The following is an 18934-nucleotide window of genomic DNA, read 5'->3' as shown; positions in this document are numbered from 1 at the left end:
GGCTAGGCTTAAAATGGTCCTCGAGTGCAGCTAGCCATGAACCTACTAGCATCTTTTAACTTCAGCAAATATGTTGAGTTAGAAACAATACTACACATTTACCTTGTCTCTTCATATCCATCCAGTCTGTGTCTTTTATTTGTAACATATTGAATACAAAACTTTTATTTTGCATATTCAATTCTAATTGTTTTCAGCTGTTTGTCTAATTATTCTAAATATATTAATATGCACTTGATATTATTTTATTAAAATGTATTCTGGGTAAGAGTCTTTTAATCCACTATAAAAATACTGAACAGTTGTGTTCTTTTTTTCTGCAGGTATTGATGTGGAGCAGGTTTCTATTGTGGTGAATTTTGATCTGCCAGTAAACAAAGTGGGCAGTCCAGATCATGAGACATATCTGCACAGGATTGGTAGGACTGGGCGGTTTGGGAAGCTGGGCATTGCAGTCACCATGGTTGGTGGCAAGCATGACTTTGAACTTCTGAAAAGTATAGAGAAGCACTTTGGTAAGTACATAAATGTTGACCAGGATGTACAGTACAGGGACAGAAAGCGAGGTGTGTGTATTTGTGAGTGCACCTTTATGTACAAGTGCAGACGCGCTTTCTCACTTCTCTGCAAGACTGTGCACAGATCATCAGTTTCTTTTGGAACTTACAAAAATGGGAACCTGTAGCACATTTCAAATACTCTAGTTAAAGCTGTTATGACATCATTTCTATGTTCATGGTTTTCCAGCAGTCTTCCTGTTGTTGCACCCCGGATGTCATTCTCTCTTCCATGCCAGTATGTCATTAACTCTGCTTGACTACATTGATCATACATTCTGCATAATAATTATAAAAATCAGGCAGAGAACTTTATGATAGACTAGGAGAAAAGATCAGATGGACAGATTACAAAAGATCAATAGGAGAAAGTATGCAATGCCCTAGTGTGCAACAAAGTCAAGACAGCTTAGGGTGTTTGCGTAGAGGTATCTTCACAGGAAGTTTCCCCCAGGTGAAGAGTAGGTTTTGGAGATGTATATGACATGAGAGAAGAAATTGGGAGCCCATTTTTGGAGTGTGCAGAACTGACAGAGTTTAAGTATGCCTTACAGAACGCTGTTGAGCAATGCTAGGTGAACAGATTGAAGTAACTAAGGAAATGATGATAAGTTGGAGTTGGGGATTTGAAATGTAAAAAAAAAAAAAAAAAAAAAGAGAGAGAGATAGCAATGTCATAATAATTTTAATCATGTCAGCAGCCAAAGAGTGATAAGAAAATGGGAAACTAATATTAAGCCAGCCTTTGAAGATGTGTTCATTATTGTTAAAGAACTAAACAATCAAAGGTAGGGTTGTTAAGTAAATAATGGAGTAACTTTCATATTCTTAAATGGAACATGCAGTATTAGTGTCTATAAAGTGGTGTTCAGGGTGGTGGTAATAATGAAGAGTTGGTGGAAAGTGAGAAAACTGCCTTTTCTTCTTTTCTAAAAGCTTTGTTTTCTTGTGTGGGATGTCAGTTACTTACTCTGGATTTATTCATTTCTCCAGAGCAAAAGTATACTACAAAGAAGTGTTTTTTTGTTTTTTTTTTTTACTTTCTGCAGGGATGGAACATATGTACTTAAATCAGATGCTGGGAGCAGACTGGGAGATTACATGCCTCAGGATATTCAGGACTGGGAATTGATTAATTTCTTGGACTATGAGGGGTTCCACCAGCAGGTGCAGTACTGTATTAGAATGGATAGAATTGTGTATATGGTTCTAACCAGCACAGAGGTGTCATGGGTAGCCTAGGTGTAGGCACTGTAAGCCAAACGTGAGTAGGCCATTGTGGGTATTTAGAGTTGAGAAGGGTGACAATATAAAGACAAAAATGATGCTGTGAGATTTTAGAAAAAAGTATAATGCAATGCTGTATGAGGTGATAAGAGTATGAGTTATGGGACAGGAGTAAATCAAGGGAAGTGAGCAAGCTGTTGGAATGGGTCAGGGATGAAGTATTCTGGGCTGTGGAAGATAGTGTGGGAAAGAAGCAAAAAGAGAAAGCCAGTGTGGCTATATAGGAATATGAACCTAGCAATTATGTCAAAAGCCATAGCCCACCAGAGGTAGAAAGAAGAGGTGGAGAAGTGGGAGAAACACAGTACGAGGAGATTAGAAGAGGAGCAACAGAGGCTAAAACTGAAAGGGAGTCAGCACAAGGGATCAAGAAATGAAGCACAGGATTTTTAAATGTATAGTAGAAAGAATGGATAGAGGGACAGAACTAGCAAGGTTGAGCAAAGATGGAAATGAGATCACAGAAGTCTGGGAAAATAGTGGTTCTGAATGAACAGTTACCTTCACCTTTCTCAAAGGAAATCAGTGGGAGGGTGTCGTGCTAGGAGGGAGGCAGAATAGAATGGGGAGAATAGTGGACAGACAACTAGATAAAAAAGGAAGGAGTTTCAACAGTAGATGTTGCCGTTATGAAAGATAAAGCTCAATAAACAGTCTACCGCCCAGAGTCTTTAAAAGATCATAAGTAGGTTATAGGCTAAGACTGGAATACCAGACTTAATATCCTTATGCATACGGGGGATAATTCTGGGGAGCTACATTCCTGTTAGATAAAAATACTGGCAGAAAACGTTAGAGAGAGAATCCTAAGGAGAAGTCTGGTAATATTTATAGAAGGCAGCAGTCTCCAGGACAGCAGCCAACATTGTTTTTATGACCAGACAGAGCTGTCAATCAAACCTGGTATAGTTTTATGACTAGGATTTTGATGACCTTGACAGGGGAATACCAGTAAACGTGGTCTTACTTGAGTACTGGAAAGAACTTTGCTTGATCCTCCTCAGGAGGCTAATAGGAAAACTGTAGAGGTTGGGGGTAAAATCAGGACTGAGAAACTGGATAGCTGGTTGGGTAAACTGTAGGGGTTGGGGGTAGGAACAAGACTGAGGAACTGGATAGCTGCTAGGGTAAATAGTAGGTCACAGAGGATTATGGGGAGGGAGGCATTTAGGAATTAGAATAGTGACTACTAGAATATTGCAAGGGTCAATTCTGGGTCTATTGTTTTTCAGTTTGTCTATCACAGATGTATCTGAAAGAATAGAGAACACGATTAGCATCTTTTCTAATGGCACAAGGAAAGAGGCAGCAGTGGAAAATGGGAGGAAGAGACTAGCGAATGATTTGGAAAGGCTGAACATGTGGCAGTTGACATTTGGTGCAAACAGATGCAAAGTATTGCATTTAGGCTGCAGCAAGCTGGTGTGAGGTATCAGCTGGTTGGGGGGGGGGGGACGGTAACTGATAGCAACAAAACAGGAAAATGATCCAGAGGTGTTGATCGCATCTGGAGTGGACCACCAGCAGCACAGTAAAAGGACTTTGGTAGCAGCAGAAATAATGCCTGGATGAATCTTCAGGATGATGGATTCCAGAAGCAAAAGGTAATTAGTCAGACCACACCTTGAGTACTACATTCAGTTCTGGAAGCTATATAAGGAAGGGGAGATTGATTTTTTGAAAGGAATCCATTAAAGAGCTATTGGAAGTATCTGTTAGTTTGAAATAACTACAGCTTACGCTCAAACACTGTAGGTAGGGATGAAACAGTGCTCTAGTAAAAACATGCTTTATTGACCATTGGGTGTTTTTATTTATTTAATATCCCAAAGTTTTATTTCTGAAAAAGAATTACATTTCTTACATTTCAAGAAGAGAATTGTATTTCTTATAAAGTCAACAAATGAATCAAATTCTGATTCATTAACATTCCAAATAATAAAATATCTTCCACAAAGCACTTGTACTCTAAAATATTGTGCCCATACATATTTTTTGGCAGAGAAGGCACGTTATTCTTCCCGCATGGCAAAGATCATACTTGCATATGTATTTGCAGTGGGGTTTCTCATAGCTACTCCACGTTTGTAAATAATCCTTTTTTATATAAATACATTATTGTTCAGTATATTATCCAACAAAATATATAAGGTGTTAATTTCTGAATTACTCTTATTCATATGTTTACTTATAAACTTAAAAATCAAGCCCTATATCATTTGGTATCATGGTAAAAAGCGATTCTACATTAAATGTTGCGAACATATATGAGGAAATGGTATTTTGGTTGGATCAGTCCCTGCCAATTTGAAAGTAAGTTGTAATTATATAGAATTGATGAATGATTTTTTTTAAACTATTTGAAGAGCAGTTACAGCTGGCAATTGATGCAGTTTGTTTTTTTTTTTAAATTGATGAACTATAATGTTATATCTAGGGATGTGAACATTGTAATTTCTTTGCCACCAGTCTGAATGTTGTTCGGTCTGAACACCTACGAGCTGTTGCAGATAAGTGCCCCATTGGGATTCCCTTTTTACTTGTTTTTTTCTTTTTTTTTGCTTGTGGGGTTTCATGTCATCCAAGAAGGGTAAATGCTAGTGTGGGAGACAGACATTGTTCATGCCAGTCTTTATGGAGAAATTGTTTTGCCTTGGCACCTTGCACGACTGTACATCCTATTCCATCTCTCAGGCTTTTGTGCCTAAAGCTTTGCATATTAGACATTCTTTTTTTCACTATGTCTTGAGAATCAATGTCCTAAACTTCTTGAGAAAGATACGATGGAGGGATCTTTCTGCCCCCAAGGGAAGAAGGCGGCCAAGAAGCCTAGGATGGAATCTTCTGCTGTTCAGCCTCCACCAGACGTCTCTCCCGAGGTGAGTGAATACCCGGAGGTTTGCTTGGCTTTGTTGTCTGATTCCTCTGCTCCGACCAGGTTGGAGGTCAGCGGTGATCCAGCTTTAAGCACGTCTGAGGAAACTTTTCAGATGTCCATTTCGGACGTTCATGGAAAGCACGGTTGATCATTTCTGAGGGGCCTAGGGGTGTTCCTCAGATTCTGATCAGAGAAGTCGTCCCTACTACTATTATTAAATGCCATCCTGGGTCAGAGCCTTCAAGGTTTAAGGCAGATGTCCCTTTGAAGAAAAAATGAAAAAGTAAACATATTTCTCCTGCCCCTAAGGATCCACAGTGTTCAGCAGCAGGACACTTATACAAAAATTTACAGTCCAGTCAGAAGAGGAATCTGAGTCCTGATACTCATTTTGAAGAAATTTCTTTTGGAGGAGGCAATCTCCAGGATGATGAAGTTCTTTAAATGGAATTGTGCTTTGTTCTGTGAGATTCATAAGAAGTACTATGAATTGCTGCAGATGGAATCTCCTAAACCTTCTGCTGTTCCTCCTGTTTTGGCTACTTTGCTGGATGCGTTTTCCAATGATTTTAAAGCCCCAGACTCTCAGCCCCCTGCTCCCAGGAAGTTTAATAGTTTGTATAGGGTGCCTGAGGACTGTAAATTTTTGCACGTGTCCAGGTGCTGATCCCTCAGTGGTGTCTGCAGCCTCTAACAAGCCCTCTCAGTTGCTTCCTTTTCCCAAATTACTGCCCTCTGATAAAGATGGCAGAACCATAGAAAGGCTAGGTAAGAAGGGTTACACTTCGGCTACCTTGGCTTTTAAGGCTGTTAATTATCAGACCCATATGTCCAAGTATGTGTTGGCTGTCCTACCCCAGCTTGTCAAGTTATATCTGATCTTCCAAACTCTGGGGGTAAAACTTCTGCTGTTTCCCTGTTAGGGACTTCCTTCCCAGGTCTTGTCATTCCATCAAGTGTAGTTATGATGCAGCAGGTGCTTCTTCTAGGGCTGCTGCTTTTGGGTCTGTGATGAGGAGGTATTCTTGGTTTCGGCTTCAACCTTTGCCTAATGATATCAAGACTCATTTGATGAATGCCCCTCTTGATAATAAACACTTGTTTGATGAAGCTGCTGCTGATTTGTGCAAGTTCCTTCAGGTTAAGGGAAAGGCTTTACAGGAGCTCAAACGTGTTCGTTTTTCCTGTTCCTAGATTTTAGAGAAACTACCCCAATAAGCCAGCCGTTGTTCATAGGCAATCTCGCCCACCTCCTACGAGCAAAAGGGGGTGGCAAGTGAGCTCCTCCTGCTAAGGCTACTCAGACTTCAGGGCCTCAGAAGTCTTCCTTTCCAGATAAACCATGTGCTGACTATCCTTTTCTTCCCAGCCACTTTCCTCTTTTTCTTTGCCTCTCTCTCTCTCTCTTCCTGTTTGGCTACAGATTACTCAGGATTCCTGGGTTCTGTCCATTATTCGCCAGGGGTATTTCATGGTGTGGAAATTCCTCAGCCCCCTCAGGAGCCAACCCTCCTTTTTCCCAGAGGTACTTTGGGACCTTTTGACTCAGGGTACTGTTCAAGAGTGCGCATGTCCCAAAGGGGGAGGGTTTTTCTACTCCAGGATGTTTCTAGTACCCAGAAGGGAGGGTAATTGGAGACCATTTCTAGACCTCGCTCATCTAAACACTTTTCTGAATGTGCCCACTTTTCTAATTTTGTCCCTTCAGATTTTTTTCTCTCTCTTGCTTCCTCAGGCTTATATGGTGTCTGTGGATCTCAAGGATGCTTATCTCCATATTCCGTTCCATCCCCTTTTCAGGACGTTTTTATTTCTCTGTTGCTTCCTAGTATTTTCAGTTTTCTGGTTTGCCCTTTGACCTTTCTTCTGCCACCAAATGCCTCGCTCCTGTGATTGCTTTTTGCAGGCTTCAGGGGATCCAAGTATTTCCCTACTTGGACGACCTGCTGTTTCAGGCAACCTCTCCAGAGATTCTGTTGCAAAATCTTCATTTTGCCATTTCTCTTCTTCAAAGCCTGGGGTTTATAATAAACTTCAAAAAGTCTTCTCTGACTCCTTCTCTGGACCATGTTTTTTCTGAGTTGCAGGATTCAGACGGTGCCTTTGCTGGCATCCCTGCCTCCTCCCACGGCTTTGATCCTCATTGCCTCCTTTCAAACTTTTCTTCCTCTGGCTTTCATTACAGCCAGGGAGTTTGAGAGCTCTGGGTTTCATAGCATCTACCATCCCTATGCTCCTTCTGGCCAAACATCACATGAGGAAGTTACAGTACTTCCTGAAGTCAAGTTTTGGCTTCAACGTGCTATTCCCCTAGAATTTGTAGTTTGTCTTCTACCTTGTCTGAAGAAGGGACTCCACTGGTGGATCCAGCAGTTGTCCTTAAATCCGGGACTGCCTTTTCATCCTCCAATTTCCTTTTAGGAGCTGTTCACAGGCACTTCAGACATGGGATGAGGAGCAGTTTTTGGCTCCCTAAAGGTGCAGGGGGTCTGATCTCCTCAACAGGAGTACATCAGTGTCAAAGAGATGAGAGCCCTTCTGCTGGCTCTTCAGACTTTTCATCCTCTTTTTCTGCCCAGGACCTCTCAAGGTGTTACAGACAACACCACAGTGATGTGGCATGTAAACAAACAGGGAGGAACAAGATCTTATCTTCTTTGCTGGTTGGCACTCCTAGTATGGGATCTTGCTGTCAAGTGACTCTTCAGGCAGTTTACATTCCCTCAGGTCAAAACATTGTGGCAGACACTCTGAGCAGGTCCTTAACTCAATCCCACAAATGGATGCTTTGCAAGGATGTGTGTCTGGACATTGTCCAACAGTAGGGTACTCCTCAGATGGATCTATTTTCCTTTCCTCTGAACAGATAGCCTCCTCTGTTTTTGTGCAAGAGTCCCAGATCCACTGATATGGAAGGTGGATGCACTCTCCCTTTCTTGCAAGGGGATGTTTCTTTATGGTGTCCCTCCCCTTCCCCTCATTCCAACGGTCCTGTTAAGAATTCAACAGGATGCCCCCAAAATCTTGTTAGTAACTCCCTTTTGGCTAAGACAGCATTGGTTCCCTCCTCTTCTGCATTTAACCAAGAGCAGTCATCACAAGTTACCTCTCAGGGTGGACCTACTCACACAAGACAAGGATCTCTTATGCATCCCCACCTGTCCACTCTTCAGCTGGCTGTGTGGGTGATGGGATTTTGATTCCACATAGACACCATTTTTCTCAGTACATGCTTAGGGTCCTGCAGGAGGCCAGGAAACCCAATATTAGGAAATCCTACTTATCCGAATGGAAGAGGTTTTCTGTTTGGTGCCTTTCTCGTAACCTGGATCCACTTTCTGTGGATGCTGCTTTGGTTCTCTTATTTGTGTGAATTGCTCAATGCTGGGTTGGCTTATTTTTCTGTTAAGGCCCACTTATCAGCTTTCTCTGCTTGCCTACCTTTATCGCCTCCTCTAGCTTCTAGATTTGCAGCTAAACAATTCCTTAAAGGCATCCTTCATATTAGGCCTCCCAGGAAGCCTGTTCCTCCTCCCTGGGATCTTAATTTTGTTTTGGAGAAATTGACTCTGGCTACTTTTGAACTTGTGGCTTCAGCTTCCTTGCAGCATTACTCTTGGAAGACTGTTCCTTTGTTAGTCCTTACCTCTGCTAGATGGGTGCCTGTGCTTCAAGCCTTCATGGCTTGTCTTCCTTATAAGGACAAGGGTGTCCTTGCATGCTAATCCTTGTTTTATGCACAAGGTGGTAAATGAGTTGTCCCTTAATCAGTCTATTCATTTGTCCACTTTATCCCTTCTCCACAGTCTGCTAATGAGAAGATGCTATACACATTAGATGTGCATAGACAACTCAGATTTTATTTGGATAAGAGTAAGACCATTATAAAATCTGATAAGCTCTTTGTTTCCTTTCATCCCAGGTCCTTGGGATTTTCTGTTTCCAAGCAGACCTTTTCTTCTTGGATTTGAAAACTATTTCTTTTTGTTGTTCCTTTCCTTATTCTATAAAGGCTCATTCGACTGGAGCTGTGGTTTCTTGTGGTGCTTTTTTCAAGGGTTTGGATACAAACTGTTTTAGTGCGGCAGCTATCTGGACTTCTTTGCATACTTTTACCAAGCACTAAAAGTTAGATGGAATTTCCAGAGCTAGAGCTAGTTTTACTAGGGTCATCATTCAGGGCTTCCTAGAGAGCTCTGCTGGTCTTTCCTCCTTCCAGGTTTCTTCCTGAGCTTTGCACTTTCCCAAATATTATGAATACTGCAACAGTGAAAATGGAAGGACATATACAGTTTTGTAAAATGTTCCCATAACAGTAGATGTCCACTTCACTGTTGCAGTATTCACTCCCTCCCTCCTGGCCCGGTCCATTTCTCTTCTGGATGTACGGGTTACCTATTGTTTTTTCTTGGACTGGTGTCCCTACTGTGGCATTTAGTTCCGAGGAGGGTATGTATGGACGTCACCTTCATACCCTACTCTACGCAACGAGCATACATGTGACTTGCATCATACCTTAAAGCAACCTAAGGCTTTGGTATGCTGGCTCAACATCGGGCTGCCCTAGGCAGGGAATCCCTAATGTTATGAATACTGCAACAGTGAAGAGAAATACATCTACCATTGTGGTAAGATTTTACACAACTGTACTTTCCTCATGGCCTAAGACAGATAATATAGGGCTGTGAATGTGACAGACCGAGTACTGTTTCTGCTGACACTTCTGATATTTCTGTGAACATTACTCATCTGATGTTGTTCTTCTCATTCGGCTTCACTGATGTGTCTCTGATTCGATCCTCAGATCCTGCTTGGCCACCTGCAACAGATTTAATCTTCCAGGCTCAAGTTCCATCCCTAGCCCAATCTCCTCAAATCTCATTTGACGCCGACGTGCTCAGACATGATTGCAGTGCTCAGCTTCCAGCTAAGTTATAAAAACTTGTTAACTTTACTGACTTTATTAATTTGGTGAATTTATAGAGTTAGTTAAGTGTTTGAGTAGTTACTGTAGTTCTTTCTAGCAGTTAGCTCCTCCCTTTCCCTGTAGCTTGCGAGGTGCATTAAGATCCTCTTTCTTATTCTCCCCATCTTAGAATACAGTTTTAGGCTTGTATCTTAGAATTGCTATCTTGTTGTAGTGTTAACGGTCGTAAGTTCATATATCTTAGACTTGCTATAGTCCTTTTTCTGTTAGTCTTTTGTTAATTTTGATAACTTTGGAGATGGATAAGCCTACAGGATTCAAATGGTGTTCCAAGTGCAAGAGGCAAATTCCACACTCAGACGCACATGATAGGTGTGTATATTGTCTAGGACCTGCTCACTTGGATACCCCTTGTAGCATCTGCAAGGGGTGTAATCATAGAGCTATACAGGAAAGAAGAAAAAAAAATGATTTTGAAAGGCCTTTTGCCTGCTTCTGCTATTTCTTCTGCAGGGGCTCAAGCCCCCGCCCAGCACAGCTCTGAGATGAAGAAAAGGCACCTTAAGGAGCCCCAGGCTTCTTCGGAACTGCCTTCCAACTCTCCAGGGATTTCAGATCTGATTGCTTCAGCTCTGAGGCCTTTGTCTGTGCCGTCGGATCCAGTTGACTTAGCGCCGAATGAACCCTCGATATTAACCATGCCCTCGGATCCCAAGTCTCTGGATCCAAGAAGTCCTATGTGGATCCATAGATCCCCGGATCCGCATTCATCTTCCAGGTCCTTAGGGAGATCCAGTGTGTCAGTGTCTCCATGCATTGATGAAGGCATTTTGTTTTGCCGAAACCGGTATGCCTATTTGTTCTTTATTTTAATTATACTAATAAATGTAGCCTATTTCCCCCTATTCTGGTGCTGGACCCCCTTTTTTTGCTTTCTTGTCAGTGTCTCCAACCCTACCATCTAAGATACTACAGAACCTTAGGCACTCCTGTCCATCTTCAGTGGCTTCCTCCAGGTCCTCTCGGAGCCTTTATTTTGATGTGGACAAAATGTTCAGATCAGTCATCAAGGCCCAGATCCAGATGGGGGTTCTTGCGATTCAATCCCTTCATGGATCCAAGCCTGCTCCACCTACCTGTTTATCTCCTCCTCTGATCCGCATTTCAATTTCGGAGCCCCAGGACAGTAGTCTTCCCAGGGATTCAGGGTTGGATCCGAGGACTTTTGTTTCCTCGACTCTGACTATTACTTTGACCACCTGTGCTCCAAGATCTTCAGATCAGAGTGTGTCTCAGACCTGGGATGTCGTGGCAGGTTTCAAGAGGCAAAGATCGGCTCCGGTGTTCTCAGATCTGTCCCTTCCCTGTGGTGCTTCGGCCCTCGACAGCACTGATCCAGTTCTGTCTGGGAGTCGAGGTTCTGGTGGGCTCCGTCCGTCTTTCTCTGTGGCTTCAGCTCCGGGGGAGCTTGGAGGGATCTCCCGGGGCCCTCTGCTTTCCAGATGATAGAAAAGGCATTCTCTTTTGGCAAGGAGGCAGACCCTTTGACTGCTGCTCTGCCACAGGTTCCCCCCCCTTAGATTGGGGCCTTGGCTCTACCATTTATGTTCAGGGTCAGCCCATCTCGAAGGACCTCCGGTCTGCTCCACTTGATGTGGCTCCTTACTCTTCTGGCTCCTCCCCTGAATGTCCCACTGAGGTGATGCCTCAGAAGAGGGCATGTAAAAGGAGGCACATTGACTAGGACAAGGACGATTGGCTGTGCTCAGTAGAATTTAAGGATGCATACTATCACATAAAAATAGACAGAGTCTCCAGAAGTCCTCTGCACTTCTGCTTGGGAGCTAATCACTTCCAATTCAGGGCCCTGCCCTTTGGTCTCACCACAGCCCCTCGGGTGTTTATCAAATGTATGGCAGTGTTGGCAGCTCATCTCTGACTGCAAGGGTTCCAATTATTCCCGTATTTAGACATTTGGCTCCTGACTGCCCCCACTCGGCATCAACTTTGTGAAACCAGGGACTACCAACTATCTCAGTTGCTGGGTACTACCATAAACTCGGACAAGTCACAACCAACACCGGTTCGGTCCTTGGAGTTCATTTGGGTCCAACTGAACACCAGTACGCAGATAGTGGACTTACTTCAACATCGCAGTGACACTTTGAAAGGTCAGGTACAGACCATCTTGAATTTACCATCCCCTCTGGCCAGGCTGGTTCTCCAAGCTCTGAGTTCCATGGCAGCCGCCGTGGACACTGTTCAATGGTCTTTTCTTGTTCGTCCTCTATCTGCACCTGTCAGGCTGATGAATATTTGCAGATCCCATCTACTGTGATGGATTTGTGCAGATCTGACGATAGACAGGCCTTTCACTCTTCCTTCCCTTTCCACCATTGTCACCATGGACACTTCCCACCTGGGAGGGGAGCATTTTCAGGGGAAGATGGTCCAAGGCACGTGGACTCTAACAGAGACCAGGCTGCAGATCAACGTCCTAAAGACGAGAGCTGTCCTTTTATTGTTACAAGCCTTCCAGGAAATCTCTACCTAGGGACAATTGCTATCCAGACAGACAACATGTCAGTAGTCTGGTACAGCAACTTGCAAGGAGGAAACCCATTCATACCCTCTCTGCAGAGAGACCGTGATCGTTTGGGAACAGGGTTGCCAGACGTCCCTATTTGGGTGGGACTGTCCTGAGATCAGCAGCCTGATCCCGAGTCCCGCCCTGCCGGTTTAAATCCCGGCCAGCCTCTGCTTTGTTTTTTTTTTTTTTTTTTTTTTTTTGATTGTCCCATATACCTGGCATACGGGCCAGTCAAAAATTGCTAAACACGGAGCTTCTTGTGTTCCGCATTTAACACGAGAAGCTCCGTGTTTGATTGGCCCATATGCCGGTATATGGGCCAATCAAAAATCGCTAAACACGGAGCTACTTGTGTTGAATGCGGAACTGCAATGCATTAAACACGAGAAGCTCCGTGTTTAGTGCAGAGCTACTGAGTAAGCTCAGTTCTTTAATGTGGAACTCTGTTCTGCATTAAAGACATTTTTTTTTTTTTTGGTGTTCAGTTGCCGAAGACCTTTTTTTTTTTGGTCTTCACTTGCCGTGAGAGACCTTCTTTTTTTTTTTGTCCCTACCTGGGGGGCTGGAAATCTGGCAACCCTGTTTGGGAATGGGTGAGCTCTTCAAACTGCTTTCTACTTGCCACACACATACTGGGGAAATCCAGTGTGCTAGCAGACAGACTCGGCACATCTATACTGATGTCCCACAAGTGGTCCCTCAGTCAGTAGCAGACATGTTATTCAACCATTGGGTCTTCCCTGCTATGATCTTTTTGCGCCCCCTTACAACAACAAATGCAGCAGTTACTTTGCTGTGATTCCCCGAGGGACTCTCTTGTTCACAATTGGCCTCCCAGTTTCTTTTATACCTACCCTCTGCTTCCTTTGATCCCGAAATTTCTTCAGAAAGCCAAATGGTTGAAGAGCACTGTAATCCTCATTGCCCACTTTTGGCCTCATCAGATGTGGTTCCCCTTCCTGTGGTCTCATCTCAGATATCCTTCATGGATGCTGGATCCCAAACTGGACCTCCGTTCTCACTCAGCCCTAGGACTCCACCTAGATCTGCACACCGTCAAACCTACCGCATGGTGTCTCCAGTACCCATGATTCTTAGAGGGCCCAGGTTTTCTTCCCCAGTCAAAGCTGTCATTTTAGCTTCTCAGCGTCGACCAAAAAGGTGTATAAGAGTAAGTGGAAAAGATTTTCTATCTGGGCTGCCAGAAATCACATTGACCCCTTTTCTGCCCCAGTTCCTTCAATTTTGTCTAGAGTCTTTGTATAAGCAGGGCTCTAGTTTTGCAACCATTAAGCTTCAGTTGTCAAGTCATATCTAACTTCCATTCAGGATTACCTTCTGGAGCCATGGCATCTATCAGGTTATGTAAAGCCTTCATGAAGGGTGTTTTTCTTCTGAGGCATCCAATCAAAGACCCCTTTCCCCATGGGATTTGACCCTCGTTCTGCAGGTCTTAACTCTAAGCCCCTTTGAACCGGCCAGTGTTTGTGACTTAGAAATTTGCCTACCTTGTTGCCATTACTTTAGTTAAAAGGATCTTTGAATCACAAGCTTTGTCTTCTAAACATCCCTACATCATCTTTCACAAGGATAGGCTTTCTCTACGTACTAATCCTTCCTTCATGCCAAAGGTTGCCACCTCACCTAATATCAACCAATGCAGCCAGCTACCAGTTTTCTTTTCCTAACTATTCCACCAAAGGGGAATACATTCTGGATTCGCTAGATGTTCACAGCCAACTATATTTCTACCTCCACAGGAATAAGCAATTCAGAAGGTCAGTTATTGGTCTCCTTTTCCCCTAATTGCAAGGGTTTAGCAGTGTCTAAAGTACAAATAGCAAGGTGGATTGCTAGCTGCAGTTCCTTTATGTATGATAAGAATGGTATGAAGTTTGACTGGTCCTCTGAAGGCTCATTCCACCAGATCTGTTACCACGTCTGCGGCCTTTTCCTCTAGAATTCCCATTGATGACAGTTGTGCCGCAGCCACTTAGTCTAACTTTCATACCTTAGAACAATAAAGTTGACAAACCAAGAATTAAAGTAATGCCCAATAGCCACAGGACCCGGATATCACAAATTTGGTAAAAACAACTTCAAATAGTCTAATAACTTTATTTCACATAAAAAGTGAATAAAAATGCATAAAACCAAGCGCTTTCGCTCGGTCAATACCGAGCTTCTTCAGAGTACAAAATCCTTTGTGCTTTCATTGACACTCATTAAATAATCGTTAAGAACAATCACATGACCCTTCTAACTCCCTCCCCATTAATTAAAACCACACAGTGTCATATGAAATGTAAACGTGTGCGATGCCTAAAAAATAAACATCATTAAAATACATCAGATTGCAGAATTATGTACTAATGTCCGTGTGACTTTACAAGTAATACCTTTCTTCTCTGAATCAAGCTGTAACCACTACATAAAACTAATCTTACATAAACTTGTTGCATAAATCCCAAACAACGTGAAGCAGACACTAAAATAAATGAAATTACATGCAAAGCATCGACTAAAGTGTTACTATTGTGATGTTATAAGCGAACCATTCTTAACTTTAATACACTGCTGATGTTAATGTTCTCGTTCAACCCGGGAAGCCTTCCTGAGTCTAACTTAAGCTGCCAATATAGTTCACGATATTCAAGCCTGGCCTCCCAGTTACCACTTCGCAAATCTGGTGTCACTTGCTCTAAAACCATAAATTTTAACTCCATATTCTCACACACCTGTGAGTGCTTAAAAAAAGCATTGTTTTCTTTGCCCTTAGAAACATCATAAAGATGTTCATAAACTCTTCTCCTAAGTTGCCGCTCCGTTTTACCCATGTAAAAACTGTAACAATGTACACATATTCCTAAGTAAACCACCCCTTTAGTTCCACAGTTAAAGTAATTAGTGGACTTGTATCTAAATTTTCTAGAGGGAATAAACACTGTGTCCTGGTTGAACATAAAGCTACACTGTTTACAGGAACTACATCTATGTGTACCTACTTTTGTCCCACTTGTTCTTAGTCCAGAATCTCCATTTCTCTCAAATAGTTCCTTTAAGTTGGCATCCCTTTTCCTTACAAAGTGAGGGTGAGATGGAACAAATTGATGTTAAGTTGTCAATCTCGCCTTCATTCTTGCTTGATGGGTTCGGAGCCGATCCCTCGGCTCCGACTCGGCACTTGCTAAGCTCGAGAGTCACTTTTACCAGCTCGAGGCAGCCCCATATCCCATGATGCAAGGCGGTAAGTACCCAGATCTCGTTTGCCGCTTCGCTTATGAGGTCCTCCTTTTACCAGCTCCTGGTAAGTGATTCACTTTTTGGATATTTAAGCCCCTTTTTTCTTAAAAACCCTTAATTATTAGTTTTTGGTTAATTATTTACATTTTGTGACAGAAAATCCCTGTCTTTTCTAATTTATTTTAGTCAAACTTTACCCATCCCATCCCCTCCCTGTTAGGGTGTGTGTGTTTGTTTATAGAAATACCTTTTGGTATTTTATTTAAGTTAATTTTTTGACTGGTGTGTGTGTGTGTTTGTGTAAAGCACCATGTCAAAGGAGAGGGTCTCAGGTTTTAAGAAGTGTGACTCGTGCTGTCAGAAGATGTCTCTGACAGACGGTCACACTTCTTGCCTGTATTGCCTGGGGCCTCTTCACCTGCAGGACTCCTGTGCTATTTGTCATTCCTTCAGCCAGAGTCCTGCAGGAAAGACGCAACAAACTGATCCTTAGGGGCCTTCTTAAGCCGGAGGGCTCTCCGGCTAAGTCGGCTCCACCTAAATCAGTTAAATCTTCCAAGGCCCAGGCTTCTGTGTCTAAGCCTGCGGCCTCGGCTCCGACTCGTTCCGAGTCGAGATCGGCTCCGGCTGGAGCCGATTCTGGCTTAACAAAGCCTTCGGCACCGATGGCTATCGGTGCCGAATCTGTATCGACCACCGTGTCGGCTCCGATCGGTTCCGACACCCATGTGGCACAGGCATCGGTGTCGGCTCCGATCGGCTCCGACACCGTTACTTTGGTGGCTGTATTGGCTCCGGCTGGAGCCGATACATCGAGGCTTCCTGTCGGCTCCGAGAAGTCGGCTCCGACAGGATCTATAGTATCGGCTCCGATGGCTCATTCCAGGAAGAGGTCGAGGTCTCCTTCCTTGGAGCCGATACTTTCGGCTCGGCTTCACCTCTTCTTCGAACGGAGCCATCGGAGCCGATCTTCAAGGTCATCCAGACTGTCAGATCATGACCTAGAGAGAGTGGTCAGTAGATTACTTAAGTCACAGGTACTGGCCCAAATGTTACACAGTCCGTCTCAACAGACGACTGTTAGTCCACACCCCGTTACAGTTCCTCCTTCAACTCTACCCCAGAGCTTGGAGTTGGAGTCTTCGGGAATGGTTACTGCTACGGCTGGAGGACGGATACCCCCTTCTGTTCCTTCAGCCTCTACTCTTATCTCCTCTTCGAGACCTTCCTTAGAGGGATTCGGTGGTCGGGCTTCCATGGTCTCCTCCGAGGGGGTGAGTGGCATCGGACCCTTGTCCGATCCCGCTCTTCCCCTTGGAGCCTCGGCCTTGGTGAGCTCGGCTCCGACATCTGCCTCGGAGACTTCCTTTTCGGTGGTCCCTGGAGTTCCTAGCTCTTCGGAGCGGGTTCTCTCGGACCTGCCTGGGAGGGGAGCATTCGAGGTGATGAAGAGTGTACTGGCCACTGGTATCAGTCAGCAGTCTGTTCCCGTAGCTCCTTCCTCTATAGTACCTGTTGACATCTCTGCCACTTCTCTTGCTACAGGACCCAGAGATCCTCCGCCTCAGGTTTCCCCATTAGGAATTTCCCCCTCTTCCGAGGATTCTCCTGATGTTTCGGGAGATCCTCCTAGGAAGAGGACTTGTAAGAGGAAGCATGTAGACTCCCCCGAGTCTGTCACTTCGGATACTGACTTTGATGAGTCAGAGGGATCCCCTAGATCCCCCTCTGAGGATGTCTCTTTCTCAGACATCCTAGAACTCCTGAAACAGAGGGGAAACTGGCCCACCAACAATCCCTCTGAGGATGAGTCAGTATACCTAGAGGCGTTTGGATCTCGGCCCTCCACCTCCTGGGTGTCTCCGCCTTCGACCCCTTATGCAGGTTATTGCACGAAGTGGGCAGCTCCTGACTCTGTAGAGCCAGTCCCTAGGAGGCCTTCAAAATTTATCACTGCCCGTGTGACAAGCAATTCCTCACTAAGGGTGTCCCGCTGATGCCATGGTGGTGGCTGCGGCCACCAAAAGGAACTTGCAGATCCTTCCGTGCCGTCCATCCTCCTAATAAGGACTCTAGGACCATGGATAGGTATGTAAGCGGATGTTTTCCTCAGCGACCTTTGCTATGCGTTAAGCTGAATTACCTATGTCACTTCACCAGACTCCAGAGGGATATCCTTAAGGAGCTGGGTGAAGTAGTTCAGGATCCTACAGCTGCAGGGGCTCAAGAAAAAATTGCTTCGCAGCTAGGAACCCTCAATTCCATTGCAAACTCCTCCATGCGACTAATTTCTTATGCTGCGGATGGAGCGAGTAGAGCCGCAGGTACAGGTGTGGCTCTTAGACGCCAAGCCTGGATGCGGCTATGTGATTTTGCGGATCCCTTTAAGGCGTCCTTCACAAATTCTCCCTTTGATGGGTCAGCTTTGTTTGGCCCTCAGGTGAAGGAAACCTTGACCAGGTGCGAACAGGACGGCAAGACTCTTTCTGCTGTTGGAGTCCGTTTTTCCACCCCTTCTAGACCTTATCCCAAAGGACAGAAAGGTGGGAAAATGTGGTTCCGTAAATCCCAAGGAGTCACGCCGGATTCACGTGGTCAGTTTACCCCTAGAGGCAGAGGGGGTAACAACAACAGACGCCGCTGTAGAGGCAGAGGGGGTCCGAAAAACCAGGGAAACAGGGAGCCTCTCTCTGACAAGCCCTTTCAGCGTCCCTGAGGTGTTGCCCGACTGTCCCTCCTTGGAGGCAGTCGGGGGAAGATTATCACTGTACCCAGAAGCCTGGCATTCCCTCACTCAAGACAGATGGGTACAGTCGATCATATCCAAGGGTTACATAATTCCTTTCGAGGAAAGTCCCTTACCCTCAAGTTCCCTTCCAGATGTACCACCCGGTCTAAGGGACATTGCAGAGTTAGAAGTCTCAAAACTACTGCAAAAAAGAGCCATTCAGCCAGTTACAATAGACCATTCAGAGCCCGGAATCTACTCAAGGTTCTTTTTGGTCCCCAAAAAGACGGGAGACTGGAGACCAATATTGGATCTCAGCAGACTCAACAAGTCTGTCAGGAAGACAAGATTCCGAATGGTCACTCTTCAGTCAATTCTGCCCTTCTTACAGAAGGACAACTGGATGTGCTCAATAGATCTTCAGGATGCGTACTATCGCATCAAAATTCACAGACGCTCCAGGAGATTTCTCCGCTTTCGGCTGGGGTCCAGTCATTTCCAGTTCAGAGCCCTGCCCTTTGGTCTCACTACAGCCCCAGAGTGTTCACCAAATGCATGGCAGTGGTCACGGCTCACCTGAGACGTCAAGGATTCCAGGTGTTTCCGTATCTCGACGACTGGCTCCTGTCAGCCACCACCAGGCATCAGCTTATACAAGCCAGGGATTACACAATAGACCTTTGTTCTCATTTGGGCATCTCAATCAACTTCGAAAAGTCATCCT

General features: G+C 44.4%; 1 protein-coding gene across 1 annotated transcript in view; it reads left to right on the top strand.

The window, feature by feature from the left end:
- Positions 1-18934, top strand: part of DDX25 (DEAD-box helicase 25) — a 2576846-nt gene that overhangs the window by 2448061 nt on the left and 109851 nt on the right. The window contains exon 11 of the mRNA XM_044080825.1: positions 324-515. Coding sequence (XP_043936760.1) covers positions 324-515 — 192 coding nt within the window. The remainder of the gene's footprint in view (positions 1-323; positions 516-18934) is intronic.

The sequence above is a fragment of the Protopterus annectens genome, chromosome 8.part0 (assembly GCF_019279795.1).
Source record: "Protopterus annectens isolate FY-2018-M chromosome 8.part0, PAN1.0, whole genome shotgun sequence".
In the NCBI taxonomy this organism is placed as follows: domain Eukaryota; kingdom Metazoa; phylum Chordata; order Ceratodontiformes; family Protopteridae; genus Protopterus; species Protopterus annectens.
The sequence above is the reverse complement of the archived record's forward strand: the minus strand, read 5'-3'. Positions and strand labels throughout refer to the sequence as shown.